The 16,018-nt window shown below is 37.9% G+C and overlaps 1 protein-coding gene across 19 annotated transcripts in view; it reads right to left on the reverse strand.

The window, feature by feature from the left end:
* Positions 1 to 16,018, reverse strand: part of SYTL2 (synaptotagmin like 2) — a 55,577-nt gene that overhangs the window by 2,839 nt on the left and 36,720 nt on the right. For 5 of the 19 annotated variants that reach the window (XM_068181574.1, XM_068181576.1, XM_068181577.1 and 2 more), the window contains 11 exons: positions 11,777 to 15,628; positions 10,047 to 10,163; positions 9,049 to 9,102; positions 7,487 to 7,534; positions 6,301 to 6,395; positions 4,527 to 4,646; positions 3,361 to 3,530; positions 2,662 to 2,764; positions 2,046 to 2,216; positions 1,624 to 1,702; positions 612 to 711 (listed from right to left, as the gene is read on the reverse strand). In XM_068181574.1, coding sequence (XP_068037675.1) covers positions 612 to 711; positions 1,624 to 1,702; positions 2,046 to 2,216; positions 2,662 to 2,764; positions 3,361 to 3,530; positions 4,527 to 4,646; positions 6,301 to 6,395; positions 7,487 to 7,534; positions 9,049 to 9,102; positions 10,047 to 10,163; positions 11,777 to 15,628 — 4,909 coding nt within the window. The remainder of the gene's footprint in view (positions 1 to 611; positions 712 to 1,623; positions 1,703 to 2,045; positions 2,217 to 2,661; positions 2,765 to 3,360; positions 3,531 to 4,526; positions 4,647 to 6,300; positions 6,396 to 7,486; positions 7,535 to 9,048; positions 9,103 to 10,046; positions 10,164 to 11,776; positions 15,629 to 16,018) is intronic. The other 14 variants (XM_068181586.1, XM_068181584.1, XM_068181592.1 and 11 more) reach the window with 12 other exon arrangements.

Below are 16,018 nucleotides of genomic sequence, written 5' to 3' on the forward strand. Positions count from 1 at the left end.
CTCAGCCCCTTACAGGAAATACTGGCAGCAGGTATCCACCCTTGTGCTTCAGAGAATGGAAGGACAAGTCAGGTGGGGAAGAGGCACAAGTGAGTTTATTTGCTGTGTTATCACTGATGACGCTGAAACATTTTGCTGCTGCCAAAGATTTCCCCAACCATCTTGCTATTCTTGTCTCTTCACATTTTTAGTCTGTATGTGGAAAGGAAGGGGGAAGAATCCAACGATGTATTCACACTATTACACTATTTCACACTTCTGTCTCCTCCCAAAATTTGCTAAGCTAAACCATGTTTTGCACAAACATGCTTTGCTTAAATGTGAATAAAAGCCAGAAGAGTTTGACTAGTCCTTCCACTAAGTGACTGAGAGACAAAACCAAAGTGTAATAACGACACAGAAAGCTCTCCCAGTAAGTTTTACTTGGTGGTACATACTTAGCATCTGGAAGCTGTAAACTAATGAACAATAATTTGCACTACAATGAAGAAGAATCAGAAAGCTATTCAATGTTCTTCTAATACGAATGTACAAAAAGAAGATACAATTAGACAGCACAATGGTAGCATTATTAGGCCACCATGTTTGATGATTTCAACCACAATTCTTACCATTTAATAAAAGAGTTGAGCCTATTGCCTCTCAGAAGAGGGAGGTTGTGGCATTCCTTCACCCAGATGTGGACTTCGCCAGTAGATAGAGTCTTCTTTCCTGTAAAAATAAAACAAAACATCTGCTTAAGCAGATGCCTTTTAAAGGTGTTTTGTCTGATGCAGCAGTTCTTGCCCATTTGCAGAGGTGATATTCAGCCTGGATTTGTTATCTCACATCTTAATTCAGCATTGCTCTCTGTACTCTGAAAGTTGAAATCTTCACCCCATCAAAGTACTGTAAGATCACGTCATGTCTGCATTCCTACAATGACTTTTCTTCTGTTACAACTAAGCAAACACATGCCACTGGTCTTCTCTTCCCAAGACTCCGAGATAAACAGATCAGCTTGTCATCAGTGTATGTGATGTTAGCATTTATTGTTGCTTGTACTTTCAAATAAGCTCTTTTATGCTCTTGATGCATTTGGTTCTTACTGACTGACTGTCTGTCTGGATTAAAGACCTGACCTGGCTTCATTCTCAGATTGGTCCACTATCTGTTGCCAGACAAGACTAAACCAAACTGATCAGACTGCTATAAATTTCTGCTTTCTAAATACTTGCTGCTACTAGGTGTCGGAAACACCTAGTATTGCTTCAAATTCAGTGTATTGTCATTGCTTAGCACATCACAGCATCTGCCTGATGATTTATAATCTGTAAAATTGAGAAAACAGAATTTTGTTACACGTACATATTGCATTACAAATCTTAGATTATGACAATGAGGTAATTTCTTCATCAGTAACATTAAAAACAACAAAAGATCTCAAAATGGTCTTTGGGGTTCTTAACTGTAGTCACAATCAGAGAGTGACTTAATTCTCTAGGAAGAAAACAGAAAACTTTTATGTTGAAAGAAGCTGTCTGAAGTGAATGACAAACATTAAATGATTTTTTTTTTAATTAAAAAAAAAAAAGGACAAAACCACCAAAGGCTTGTGAACCCAAGCAAAGCAGCAGTGCTTACCTCCAATTGGATGTGGGACATACTGGAGGGCTAGTTTCATCTCCCCTCTGTTTTCTAGATTAAGAGTTATTGCTGGAGTCTGAAATGAAAAAAAATTAAACCAAACATCTGATATTAAAATGGTGCTGCACTTGCTCCATATCCTCAGAAGGTTTACTCTATATTTTAACAAGTGCATTCAGATTTCTGTTGCAGCAATATGACAATACTTTGAAATTCCTATTTTTTAGACTGTGAGAAAGCTTCTCCTACTGTAATAGCTAGCTAGAGTACAAGACATCTCAGAACTGTATTTCTGTTTACCAGTGTAAAAGTATTTATGTTTATAATCAGCACAAAAACCACAGAACACACAAAACCAAGCCCAAATAATGACTTGGTTTTGCACTTACACAGCAGAAAATGCAAAACAGCCAACCTACCCTTGGCTTGAGAGGAAACCAGTTGATCTGCTTACTGGACAGATCATTCCACTCCCAAGCTCCTAAATCCAACTCCACTTCACCAAGGAAGCTATTCCTACCAAAGGTATCATTGTGCCAGACAGAGATATTGAGGCTTTGATTCTTTAGGAGCTCCTTCTCAATTTTATACTGCCAGGAAGAAGTAAGAAAAAAAATATTAAAACAAGCTGAATTTTTACCAATGCTGCGTCAGAAAGTGATTTGGTTAGAAAAAACGTGCCTGGGTTTATACATCCATAACTGCCCACTTCTGCATTTCAGAAAGCAAAAAAAAAAAAAAAAAAAAAAAAAAAAAAAAAAAAAAAACCACAATAAAACCCAACTATTTCATTTTTGTTTCTATCATCTTAATCTCATACATGGCTCGTGTTTGTTTACAAGAAGTATAAAACCACCAGTGTTCTCAATGCTGGATCCAGAGACCACTGCAGAGTTAACCTATCAATGGAAGCACATGGACAGCTCTGCAGAGTAATCCCTCTCATGCTCATGTCCTTTTTGAGTGCAGTGCACCAAAAAGCTGAGGTTGCTCACACATATAGTATATTATATCTAGTAATAGTTTGATAAATACCCGCAGTATTTCATTATAGACTGGATTTAAAGTTTTCTTTTTGATAGATGTCTTCCGTTTGCCCAGTCTGTATTTCTCTGGAAGCAGGTAGGTCTTTACATACCTAAAATTTAGACAGGGTTGTTAGAAGAGTTACAAAAACCCAAAAAATCCTCTCCAACTTCATCTTCCAAAACACACAAGTATTTGCTTACAAAGTAAAAGAAATCCACTTGAGTAGGCATTACTTTATTCAGCTTGTATATTTAAGAAATAGAATAGCAGTGGTGATGTATAACATCATCACTTTCTCATAATATCCTTCTCCTGGGGAAAATCTGTTGAAATGTCTCCTCAGCACATAAAAATACAGAACATGTAACTGTAGCAGGCCCAAATTTATATTTATAGGTGCTAATCCTACTGAAAACATATCAAAGTGGGATTTACCATCTTAAAGGTGGCATTTTAAAAGATAATTTAATATTCTTAAAAGCTTTAATGTTCTATGTTAATATATATATACACACACCAATATATAAGGGCAGTTCTATATTCAATCAGAGAAAAAACAACCCAAAAAGCACATTATAGCCTTCTCATCTATTTCTTGGGTGGCTCACTCCAGCAGGTTTGAGAGACTGGAAAACCCCAGCAGTTTTCATTTCCACATTAAGAGAAAAACGTCCATTAGAAAAGAAATGCATTCTTTGTACTTACGGGTCTGAACGCTGTCGCTTAGCATCTGCTACTGCCAGGTCTTTACACTGGCAAATAAAGATGTGGAGCTCGTTCAGCTGTTCCACATAATCAATGGCAAACTGAATGTTCCCCTTCACATCCACGTTGCCAAAGTCTGCACTGTAGATGCTCATTAGGCTGCCGCTCACCTGCAGAGTACAAGAGGAGAAATATTTTCCAGACATTGCATTTCACCAGATACTTCAGGATCAGGATAGAAGCTGTGCGCAGGATTCAGACAGTAAAGAAATCAACTACATCTCATTAGATGTAACAATAAAATGTAATGGATACTATTATACAAGCTTCTCAGCAAGAAGATTAATGAAAGAAAGATATTTGGAAATTAAAGGTGTTTGGCCAGGATTCTTAGAAAAAATTTGAACGGGTTTACTGCATTAAGAGAGAAGAAATTAAATTATAGGATGCTGTAGATATGAAGATTGCCTGTGCTCAGATCCTTGAAATATTACTTCTACATCTCCTCAGCTCATCTTCCTTGCAGCAAGCAGAGCCTAAGAGTTTAGGACAACAGACCTTCTTAAAATACTAACAAAAAGATTAATAGATAAAGTCAATACGGCTGAAATATGAACATAAATATGTAACAAAATAAAACACTGAAAATATTAAATACAGAGAAGAATAAAGATGTGTGTGTATATATATATATTATATCAACATCCTTCCCCAAAATTCTGTTTTTCTTACTCAAAGTTGACATAAGCCAACGACTTTTGGTTACCTAGTTGACTCAACTACACACCTGATATATCAGTAATATCTCCCACTTTGACTTATCTTTCTCCCATTTCTCCCTTTCTAAATGTTTGTTCTATATTAATTGTTCCTCATTTTCAGCTACAAATGTAAGCTTTAAGGATAAAATCCATATCTTTGTTAAGAGCCCTGAACAAGCTCCAATATATTACTAGAAAAAAAAATTGAAATCTATTTAATTTTACTTTACTTGCTTCAGGCAATTCCATGCAAGGAATTATGTTATGTTCATATAACAGAAGTGGAAAGAAGAAGACAGAGATGACAAGGGAAAAAAGATACAATGAATGAGAAAAGAGCCAAAACAGTATTGGAGAAATTAGCAAAAGCAAAAAGCCTTTAAAATAATGCTTTGGTTTACATACAGAGGATAAGGAGGCCATGCCAGAAGAGCTGCTAAGATTGGTTAGAGAGCTGGGACTCTTCTTGATTCTGCCAAAGGAATAACTGCTTTCTGATGCTGTATCTGTCTCTCTGTCATCACTCTACAAAAACATCACAGAAAGAAAGTCTGTGTACATTCTTTATAGCCACAAGGAAAAATTAAAAAAAAAAAAAAAAAAAAAAAAAACAAACAACATACAAGCAGAATTTTAATGCAGGTTGAGACTCAGTGGAAGTCTGAATTTAAATTCCCTTGTAGTGCAACATGAATAACTTTTCTAGAATTAGGTCATGCATTTAAAGTTGAAAGGGAGTTTTTCTGATGAACAGCCTACACTGATAATTTTTTTAAGCAGTGATGTAACTAGATTTGGGGATTTGCTTGTCTGTTTTAAATCTCAAGTAGCAATTAAAAATTACAAAGTTAAATTTATTGGGACAATTAAACTCAACTTCTCTATGTCACTGTCTCATGCATAACCTATGCCATTAATAATGCTCAGGTCTTTTACCAGTCCTTTCTGCTATATAGTAAATGCTGTCAGTTCTGTGCCTCTCTCAAGGGCAGCTGGCCAGAAGGTAACATTCGGAGAACAGCACTGGATACAGCAAATGGTTTTTGCAAAGTCTTTCTTGCAAGAGGGCAAGCAGGGCTTTGCTTTTCCATGAGGGAATTGCAGCTTTTGTCTCCTTGGTCATTATCAGGTTATGTACTCACAACACCATTCTATCCCAATGCTATTTCTGCACTAAAGAATTGATCCCCTTCCCACATGTGCCTTCCTACACAAGCTGTTACAGACAACTTCATCTGTTGTGTTCCAGGAACAATTTACAAGATCTCCCCGCTCCTTCAAACAGTTTTGAACTGATGTCACAGATTTTCTCATAACAGATACATGATTAGTAAACAGTTTCCACACATATTAAGAAAATAGTTATTTATATAAATAAACATTTAGTATATAAAGACATTTTCAATTTGCTTATAAAATCTGGTTATGTCTATTCTGTTAAGTAAATGCAGACCAGGATTTTTTTCTCTATTCAGAGGTGAATAATGTGCAGCCTACCTAGGGCAAAGCTTCTTGAGAGAAAATTTCTTAGGAGAGTGCTGTTTGGGACGGCACAAAATAAATCCAGAGAGAGAAGTAACACTTAAGCAGTGTGGATAATCAGTCCAGTTACACAGACTCTTTGAAAGACAGAAAAATCCTAAGTCCTCCTACAGGGAAGGATATATGGTGATTAGACAAGGAGGAGTTGGCTTCAAACTAACTGATGATAGGTTTAGAAAAGATACTAGGAAGAAATTTTTCACTGTAAGGGTGGTGCACCTCTGGCACAGGTTGCCCAGAGATGTTGTGGCTGTCCCCATCCCTGGAAGTGTTCAAGGCCAGGTTGGATGGGGCCCTGAGCAACCTGGTCTAGTGGAAGGTGTCCCTGCCCATGGCAGGGGAGTTGGAACTGGATGGTCTTTTAAGGTCCCTTCCAAACCAAACCACTCTGTGATTCTTCTGATAGAGAATCACAGATGTCATAAGGCCCAACAGTTCAAATTGCTTATCACTTTCAAACTTCAATGTCATTTTAGGAGATTTGATTATGGTTGCAGAGCTTATTCCAAGGTTCACACCATGATGACAATAACAACAATAATCAAGCATGGCATGTTGTTGGGAGTTCTGAAATTTTACTTGCAGAGAGTTAATGGTCTGGTACCTGAAACTGTAACATTTCAGTGATGGAGCTTACCTCTTCCTGCAAGAATGATGGTACTGACTTGCTCAGTCCTTTGAGTTTTTCAGGGTTGGAAAATGGTTTATCAGGCTGTGAAGTCACTGTGGAAACTGAAAAGCAGTAATTCAAAAGGCTTCAAAAACATGTTTGTACATCTGAACAGTGAAATTCCAGAACAGGACACAGTTAGAAGCAAACCACTTTGGATGAAATACATGCACATACACAACCAGCTTGGATGCAAGGGGTTTTTTTTTTTTCCCATAGGACTCAGAGAAGCTATAATTAGGAAGAATAATCTACTTTGGCACTGTCTGCAACAGTGACCAACAAACTTTGACAGGACTAGAACTGTTGCCTGATATGAGGTAGCCTGGGTGCTACAAGCAAATTCTGATCAAAAGTGATGAAGAAAACATTGCAGATTACCTTCTAGATTTTCTTCCTAGAACAAGAATAAGCACACTTGTGCACTAATATCATCACTGACATCAGAATTATCATAATATTCTTAAGAAGAATATTCTTATTCATAAGAAGCCAAACTTTGTTCTATTTACTCAGTCTTTTTAACTGCGATAGGCAAATTTGTGTAAATCAAACAAATTCTAGACCTGACCAAGGAAGTTGCCAGTATTCCTACATAATTATAAGATGCATATCTTATTAATGATGCACTTTTTTGCACTCTGTCTCTTCCATACTTGCATACCTCTACTGCAGCTCACTTCTGTGCTCTTTCACTGTACAAAACCTAATTGCACAAGCTAGGCTTGCAAAAATCCAGTCTGCAGTAATGTCATGATCCTCAGAATTTTTCATGCTCTAGCCCCACTTATATTTAATAATACACAAAGATGAACTGGATATACATTGTGAGATGCATCAATATCATGTGACAGAAAATGATTTGGCAACAAACAGCCACCTACTGGAGCACATATTTACTGCATAAAATGAAACACTGCACACAGTGGGATTGTTTGCAAGGTGAGTGAAACTTTTGCAAAGCTTTTGATGTCAAAGCTTAACCAGTGCTCAACAGATCAGTAATTGTCAGTATGCAATTAGATGCAGTACTTAGAGCAAGTATCTAGCCCAGATGTATAACTTGTTAAATGAAAAAGTATTGTTAATATATTAGTTCAGCTGTCAGAGGAAAAGTCTCTCCAGTATCTGCTGGAAGAATCCTATTACTCACTTTCTGCTGCATTTTCAGTCCTCTCTTGATGCTGATCAGGTTTCGGACCTGCTCAGTGCAGTATTAACAGTCATTCAGCAGCACAGCTTTGCAACGTTATAAATAGCATCAGTATACTTTATATGTGGGATTTTTCTGTTTTTTTTGGTTGTTTTGGGATTTTTTACTTCCCCAGACCACATCAACATTGTGGGGTTTTTCTTCTTCCAATAGTTAGTAGTGATTTAGGTATTAGGCCTGTACAGGCATTAGGTCTGTTTGATTTTGGTGCATCATGGAGTCTTCCTGTTTATGCAAACATAAATTCAGAACTAGGGACATGGCTCAGTGGTGAATTTGCCCATGCTGGGTTAACGGTTGGATTTGATGATCCTGAAGGTTTTCTCCAACCTAAAGAATTCTATAACTCTGTTTCTGTGTTTTGCATTGCTGTTCTCCTTTGAGGAGCTGGATATGACAAAATGAGTGTAATATAAGTTTAAAAGCTAAAAAATCAGTCTTTTTGCTGTTCCAAAAGAACAGTCCTTTCAAGAGAACTTGCCGTAGTCTGCCTGTACAGCCATTCATTTGGCTCTGTGTCATTTTTTCATAACTTCAATCTTAACAAACAAAACTCAAATTCCCCCTGCTCTTTTCAGGTTAGTCTCTACACATTCACACTGAATGCCAAACAGGCTTTCAGTAGGGGTGTCCACTTGAAAGCAGAGTGCAGGATGGTGCTTAAGTCCTGTTACTTTATTGGGTGTTGTAGGTATTCTAATATGCTTTGATTATCCTATTGCTACTATGGGCCACTGGCATGCACAATGCTCTGAAGCATCTAAACCATGAAATTAAAAGTACAACTGCACACAACAGTTCTTTTAAAACTGTAGTCCAATACAGTAAATAAAGAACTATGTGCTATATTCCACTATATCCAATATTATTTGATGGTTTCAATTCTGTTGATTTTGACACATTCTTGGAGCAGGTTTGCTTTTTTTATTTTTCCTAGATTTGGAATTTCTAAAGGTATCTAGAAAAATTTAACTGTAAGGCATCTGTAATGCACTAATGGACTGATGATAGCTGATCTGGAAGTTCATCTATTGCTTAGAATAATGCTACTTTATAGGACTAAGGCAGAGATATTAAGAGAGGTTGCTTTCCAGCTGAAGTATTCTGAAGGGTGTCTTGCACTAGCAAAAGTCATCTTGCATTTTACAGTGTAACAGATAAACAGACAAATTTAATATTTACTGAGGCAAATTTCTTTCAGCTGAGCTTGTGTTCAAAGCTCTCTATGATTTCAGTAACTCATAGGCTGAACTGAATGACTGAAGGCCAAAAGAATACACTGATAAGTGGCACAGTTTCTACAGATACAGGAGGACATAAATACATTCCTTAAGATTAAACACTACAACAGAATTCTACAAAAGCTTTCCAGCCGTGCTGAGGTTAACCAAATCCAAAAACACAATATAATTCTTTGTTAAAAAAAAACACAAACCCTTCACTAGCAAACAGAGGCCATTAAAATAGCAACAAACTCCCATGCAGACACAAATTATATTTACCATCTTCAGCACTAAGAACTAATTCTTCCTTTGGTTTATTTATTTTTTCTTTATCTGTTGAGGAAAAATAACACAGTTAGAAACTTTGTTATTCAGTATAAAATGGATGGCAGTGATTATCACAAAATTAAGAGTAATGAGGACCAAAACCACAGACAAACCAGCAGAGCCATGAGAAGGGTTAAATTGAAGAGGCTTTTACTTGACATTTTACCTCAAAGCCTACATCCAAGTAGGGGTCTCATGGTGACATAATTTCTATCAGCATGTTGTTGCAAAAATGTTAGTGCACACCTAAAACTTAGAAACTAGTTAGAAGCAAGCAGTAGCATAAGTAGTATTAGAAGAACAACTTGCCAAAATCTTTCAAAAATCTACGTCTCCATGCTTCAGTCCACAAATGTAAGTTCAGTCTGTGTCTTCCCCATTAGACATGAGATAAGCATGAAAACACTCAGGGGCAGGGTCAAGTGAGACAGGAATAATAATTTTAAAAAAACAAGGAATTCAAGGAGGCTATTAAGGGAAGGTGGGAATCCATTTTAAGTATAATATTAATCTCACTGTATTCTCTTAAAGTGAGCTTGATATATTTAGTGCTAGAATACACAGGTGAACCATTACTAAACTGAGTTTTTCATGCTTTCATTGTCTACTTCTTCGGCCCAAGCCAGCAACCAGGAGGCAGCGACAGTAGCTGCTCATTACTGGTTTGGGTAACTGCCAGTACTTTTGCAATTGAAAAACTATCCAGGAAACAGTTAATCATTGATCAACACAGTGCACTCCTGGAAGATGTCTGCTTCACAGACCAGTCTTGTTCCAAAATTAACACCAGGAACTGAAAATTAAACCATATGGGAAAAGAATCTGGTTCCCAAGTACAACCTCCATATAGCTTATTGAGAAACAAAAACAAAGCCACAACTTGGCAGGGCTGTATGGAAGACCAGCACGAACACATTTAAACCAAACTGGAGGTCATGGGAGACACACACAAGCTTTGTGCTCACTTGAGGTGGCTGATGGAATGTCCTCTAGACTTTTGGAAGGCTTTTTCCTATCAGCACTCCTTTTCAAAGCCATCAAAACAGGGTTTAATTCTTCTTCAGAACCTGTTACGAGACAAAACACATGAACACTGCACACACAGGCAGGCCACTTTAAGCAAGTCAATGAAGAACCAACCACAGGTTTCTCATGAGAACCTATTTTGACAGTTAGCAAAGACAGTGAACATTAAATGAAAATACAAGATAAATCCAAAATAAAATAAACATCTAATTTTAAGTGTCCATTTGTTCTCTCTAAACACCCTCAGTCATCAGCAGAGACAGACAAGTCTGACAAGTAATTTGACAGACAAGTGATTTGCCCTGTGTAGGTATAGGTCTATCTTTATTGACTAATAACAGAATTTGGGGCAATTATTGTACTCCATTGATTATAGGATATTATATCCTATACGATAGAGGATATCCATGTATACAGGATAAACTCAGATTGTAGCCATTTTGTAAACAATCTTCTCAATAATCAGCACAAAATAAAATTTTTGTTTTTTTTCCCTTTGTGCAAATTTTTCTGTTATAGTCTTTCCACGGTGAAAGCAATTTTGTTTCAATTAATAATAAGCAAAAAACCCCAACAAAAACAAAACCAAATAAAACCAAGTGACCAAAACCACAAAAAGCTGAACACCAATTCCCCACACACACCCCCAAAAAAACCCAATAAACAAACAAACCAACAAACCTCACAAAAAAACAAGCTGTTGATGTATTTGGAATCCTGAAGTTATGCAATTGCCTCCAAAAGTAGAATCAAGACAGACCTAGTTCCTTCAGAACTCTTTCAGACTTTCCTTCCTCCCTATCTCACTTTCCTCCCCCTCCATCAACCAATCCCAGCGTAGCTGCCTGTAATTATGGGTGAAACCAAATTGCATTTGATTTTTCCTCACTTATCTTGAATTTTCACTGGCTCTCTTTGGAAACCCACTTTCCAAACAGGCTCGGATGTAAATTGGCAGGCCCTGGGAACTTCATATATTTCTCAGATTCTCCAGAAGAAAATATTCCCAGTTTCTCAGTATGAGACTAAAAAGGTTAAATTATCTCCTCTACCTTAAGGTCTTTGATGACTATCATACACTATACATTGATTAGAACTGCCATTCAACCAAATAATATGAATCCTAGTTAAAGTACCTCTTCATTGATATGGCCATTTTTTAGTGCAACAGTAAGCAATGCTAAATGAAATAGCATAGATTATTGGTATTATCCTTATATCCAGATAGTCCACTGATAAGCATTTATCTTTGGAGACTAGCCAGTCAAACTAAAGAATGAACCCAGTGAGCCACTGATATTTTTTTCCTCTTTTAATCCTGTATATTTGAAGGGATTACTGGATTGAGTGTTACAAATTTATTAATTTGAAGGCAATGTCACATGGGATAAGAAAAGTATAAATCACAGACTATATTGATTCACGCTGCTGAACTATCCTTACCAAAGAAGGCTTATCCAAATGTCTGTTAAACATTTTCCAATCAAAAAACTTAATTAGCTCTTCCCACCCCTCCCAAGCCAATATCCAAATTTCTCAATTAAGAAAGTACCAAACTGACTTTTCATTAACATATTTCAAGCTGGATACAAAAAAAAAATATTGTAGCCATGTTTAACTCAGCACCATGAATTTTAGAAATCAGATAGCTCACAAGCTGAATTTCTTGTTCCAGAGTGGGAATCAGAGTTTTCATCTGAAAACTTGGATCCCAAATTTAAGTTGTTGCCTTCCTCTTCATTGTTATCCTCATGCTGAGACATTAGGCAGAACTGAGCTTCTTCTGGCTGGGGGGAGTTGCTCTCATCTTTAAGTGGTGTACTTGTTCTTCTGAAATTCACAAGTGCTTGAAATTCTGAATTCTGTTCAGAAGCCTCCAAGAATGTGCTTTCATCCATCCCTTTTGCATTTATCTCAAATGGTTTGACTGCAACCATATTGCTCTTGCCTTCCAAGGGATGAAGATCAACTGGAACCGTGCTTCTCTCTCCTATTTTATTAATAGTTCCATCTCTTTTAAGACCAGAAGTTTCAATTTCACTTACTGCAAGATCATTAACTGAGGCTTTAACATATTTTTCTGGAGCTCCCTCTTTGAGAACTATCTTAATTTGTGTATCATAGCTACGTAGGGTGTTGTATGGCTGTGACCTTGTCATGAATAGAGTCTCTTTTACTGAGGGAAATGTATGATCCTCAAATTCTACTTGCTGATATAAATCTTTGGAGATTGGGCATGAAACTGCAGATGCTTCTTGAAGAAGTTTCTCTAAAGAGCGATTGAATTCACCAAATTTTGCGATATTTGAAACAGAAGTTTTTTCTATTGTTTCTTGTATTTCTTGAGGGTGATCTCTGTCTCGTTGATGTGGAACATGTATATTTACACCAGTCTGTATTTTATCATTAATTTTCTTATCCATATTTTCCAGCACAGAAGGTGGTGTTTCAGAGACCTCTTTGGGCGGATTCTGAAAATTAACATCAGACCCTCTATATTCAGTGCTGGACAGTGCAGATCTTTCTGTGGTCTCACCAACCCCCTGCAGCAGCTCTCTGTCATGCTCATAGGCTGTGCTCATACCTTTCACCTCAGCAGTCCCCCATACTGTGCTGTCAGCACATTTGGGCTTAGGAGAGAGTGTTTCAGAGGCCTCCTTCAGCATCCTCTCTAAAGCAGAACTCAAGCCGCTGGCCTTGGATGGGGCAACAGACTTTTCTGTATTCTCATTGATTTCCTGAGGTACCTCTCCACCATGCTTACATGTTGTGCTTTTAGCTTCTGCCTCCAGAAATCTCTGTACTGTGATGTCAGCACATTTTGGTTTAGGAGGGGATGTTTCAGGGTCCTCCTTCAGCAGCCTTTCTAAAGCAGAACTCAAGCCACTGGCCTTGGATGGGGCAATAGATCTTTCTATAATCTCACTGATTTCCTGCAGCATCTCTTCACCATGCTCATAAGTCATGTCTTTATCTTGCACCTCAGCAGCTCTCTGTGCTGTGCTGTCAGCACATTTGGGTTTAGGAGGGCATGTTTCAGGGTCCTCCTTCAGCAGCCTCTCTAAAGCAGAACTCAAGCCACTGGCCTTGGATGGGGCAACAGACCTTTCTACAGTCTCACTGATTTCCTGTGGCACTTCTCCACCATGTTCATACATTGTCCTTGTAACTTGCTCCTTAGCAATCCCCCATGGTGTGCTGTCAGCACGTTTGGGTTTAGGAGGTGGTGTTTCAGAAGCCTCCTTCAGCGATTTCTCTAGAGCAGAACTCAAGCCATTCACCTTGGATCCAGCTACAGACTCCTCTATGGGCTCATGGACCTTTTCAGGCTGACCAGTAGCTTCTTGGTGTGCTGATTGTACACTGCAGCTAGTTTGTGACATACTATTTGAGTTATCATATGTTTTTATCCCCACCCTTCTGTATTCAGAAGATTGAGATACAAAGGTTTCTTTGAGAAGGTTCTCCAAACCAGCTTGAGGCCTCTGAGAGCCCTCAAGAGTATCATCCTTGTCTTCTGCCTGATATTGTAGATACAAAGGTTCAAATTCCCTAAACAGTTCTCTGAGACTTTTTCTGTTCTCGTGCCTATCTGTTAATGACACATTCACTTGTCCTGTACTTTTGCCTATTTCTTCTCCTTGATCAACAGGAGAAATATCATGACTGTTGTCCCCTGTTCTCTCAAAGACCTTGCATTGATTTGACTGAAAATGTGTCCCTTTTAAAGTGTTTTCTTTTAGGTTTGAGCTACATGACATCTCAGAGGCTTCCTTTTCTAGCTTCTTTAGACATGATTTAAATATATCAAGCTCACCTTTAGGTAGAACAACTTTATCCACAGTCTCTGCAACTTCCTCTTTATCCAAAGGAGTAGTCCTGTTTTCCCCTTTTTCTATAGGTAAATATAGTTTATCACCTACTACAGCCTCCTTTAAAGTATCTTTATCACCAGGAGACTGGAGCTGCAAGGATATATGATGATCTTTTGATGAAACGATGCTTTCTTCTGTACATTCTCTAACTTCTTGCTCTGGAAGATCCATCTTTTCCTGTGATTTTGAGATAACTGGTTGTCTGTCCAACTGGAGACAGTCTGTATTTTTTGTGTATGTCACATTCAGACCTTTTAGGATAGGAGATCCTAGAGACTTTTTGCATACCTCAGAATCTAGTTTCTGTGGTTTATCTCTCTCAGATGTTTGGGTTTGTTGTTGAATTAACCCTTGCTCGCTCACATTATCTCTGCCTTTTTTATCTTCCTTTGATTTTCTTTCATAGGTTATTGATCTAGTATTATTTGGCAAAGAATCATCTTCCCTGTCAATGCTACTCTGGAATTTAACTCCAGTATCCCAGAAGTTTCTCAGACTCTGGAAGTGTGAAGGATCTACAATTTGATTCTTAGACTTTTCATTCATCTTCTCTTTTAAAGACAAAACCTGGAAGCTGGGTTTCTCTTGGGAAGAAGCAGCAACTTTCCCTTTAAGAGTTTCCTTCTCATCTTTGTCTTTGCTTTTTGAGGAAGCTGAAGTGACACCAGCTCTGGAATACAAGTTAGTGGCTTTTGGGAGTTCATCAGATTGAAGTGTCCCTTCTGGCTTTCCAAATGCATGGCCTGGTCCTGATTCAAAAGAATGGTAACTTTTGTTTCTTGAAGCCTGGCTTGCACAACTTAGTTCAGGACTTCTTAATGTATTCTTGCTCTGATCATGCAATGCCTTAGGTAGATACACTGCAGATCGTTTTAGTTGGTCACTTTCTCCAAGACCTGTAAATGCACGGCCACCGGATGCATCAGCATTGATACTAACTTCTTTCTCTCCATGACTGGGGATAGTTTTATCCCTTTCCCAGAATGCTCTGATCTCCCTTATTCTTCTTTTTTCTTGTATTGCCTTCTCCAATTCACATTTCTGAGCTGGTTGTTTGTGCCCTTGATGTTCCAAGAGATTTGATTTTTTATTTTGTTGTTTGATTTCTCGACCATGTTCTTTTTCTTCAACTCTTGTACAATCAAATTCTGTTAGCAATTTATCATTTTGCTTCTCATTTGCTTCCCCTGTCTTAGGCTTCACCCTCTCCTTTATCAGCTGTGTGTTTTCTGAAGTAAAGGATGTAGATGAAATTCTGCGCTGTTGTTTAATCTTTCCAAATAGTCTCTCTTCTGTATCTTCTGTTTTTCCATGCATGCCAGGCCCACTGTGCTCTGTAGGAAGAATTGCTGTTCTAATTGACACGTCCACTTCTTCTCTGGGCTCCCTGCCTTGGGACTTTGTTGATATATCTTCCTCATCTTCAGTACTAGAACTTCTTTTAAACCAGTCTAAAACTTTTGACACAGATTCATCATCCACTTTCATGAGTTCATCAGCATGCTTGCCAGGCTTGAAAATGGTTTTAGCATCTCTCTCCTCAACAAGATCAGGCTTACCTTGTTGAAGACTTGTAGAATTGGTATTGAACACCTCACATGCTTCTGTTTCAGCAGAAAGTTGATGTCCATCTACAATGTAAACAAACTTATCAGAGTTATGAATCAGACACATGACTAAAAATGTTTGGTCTACCTAGAAAATTCTCAATTTTTTAAACCATTAGTGAAGAAAAGAGTTCTCTGTCCTCATGATTTTGGAAAGAACCATACCATGGGCAATAGAGTGAAGAAAATTCCTGCTCTGAGACATTCTACTGGAATCAATGCTTTTCAGGGTACAAGCCAAGAAGATGAGTTAAACCCATTCTAGAAGGAAATGCCTCTCCTGAAGGGAGGCTGGGTGTGACACACACACAGAGGATGACAATCCAGCATATTTGTGTTTAGTCCCATAAGCAAATCCCTAAGTCACATCTGAATTACTCCCAAGGACAACTGACAGCACTACACTAAAATACC

Source organism: Anomalospiza imberbis, chromosome 2 (genome assembly GCF_031753505.1).
Source record: "Anomalospiza imberbis isolate Cuckoo-Finch-1a 21T00152 chromosome 2, ASM3175350v1, whole genome shotgun sequence".
NCBI lineage: Eukaryota > Metazoa > Chordata > Aves > Passeriformes > Viduidae > Anomalospiza > Anomalospiza imberbis.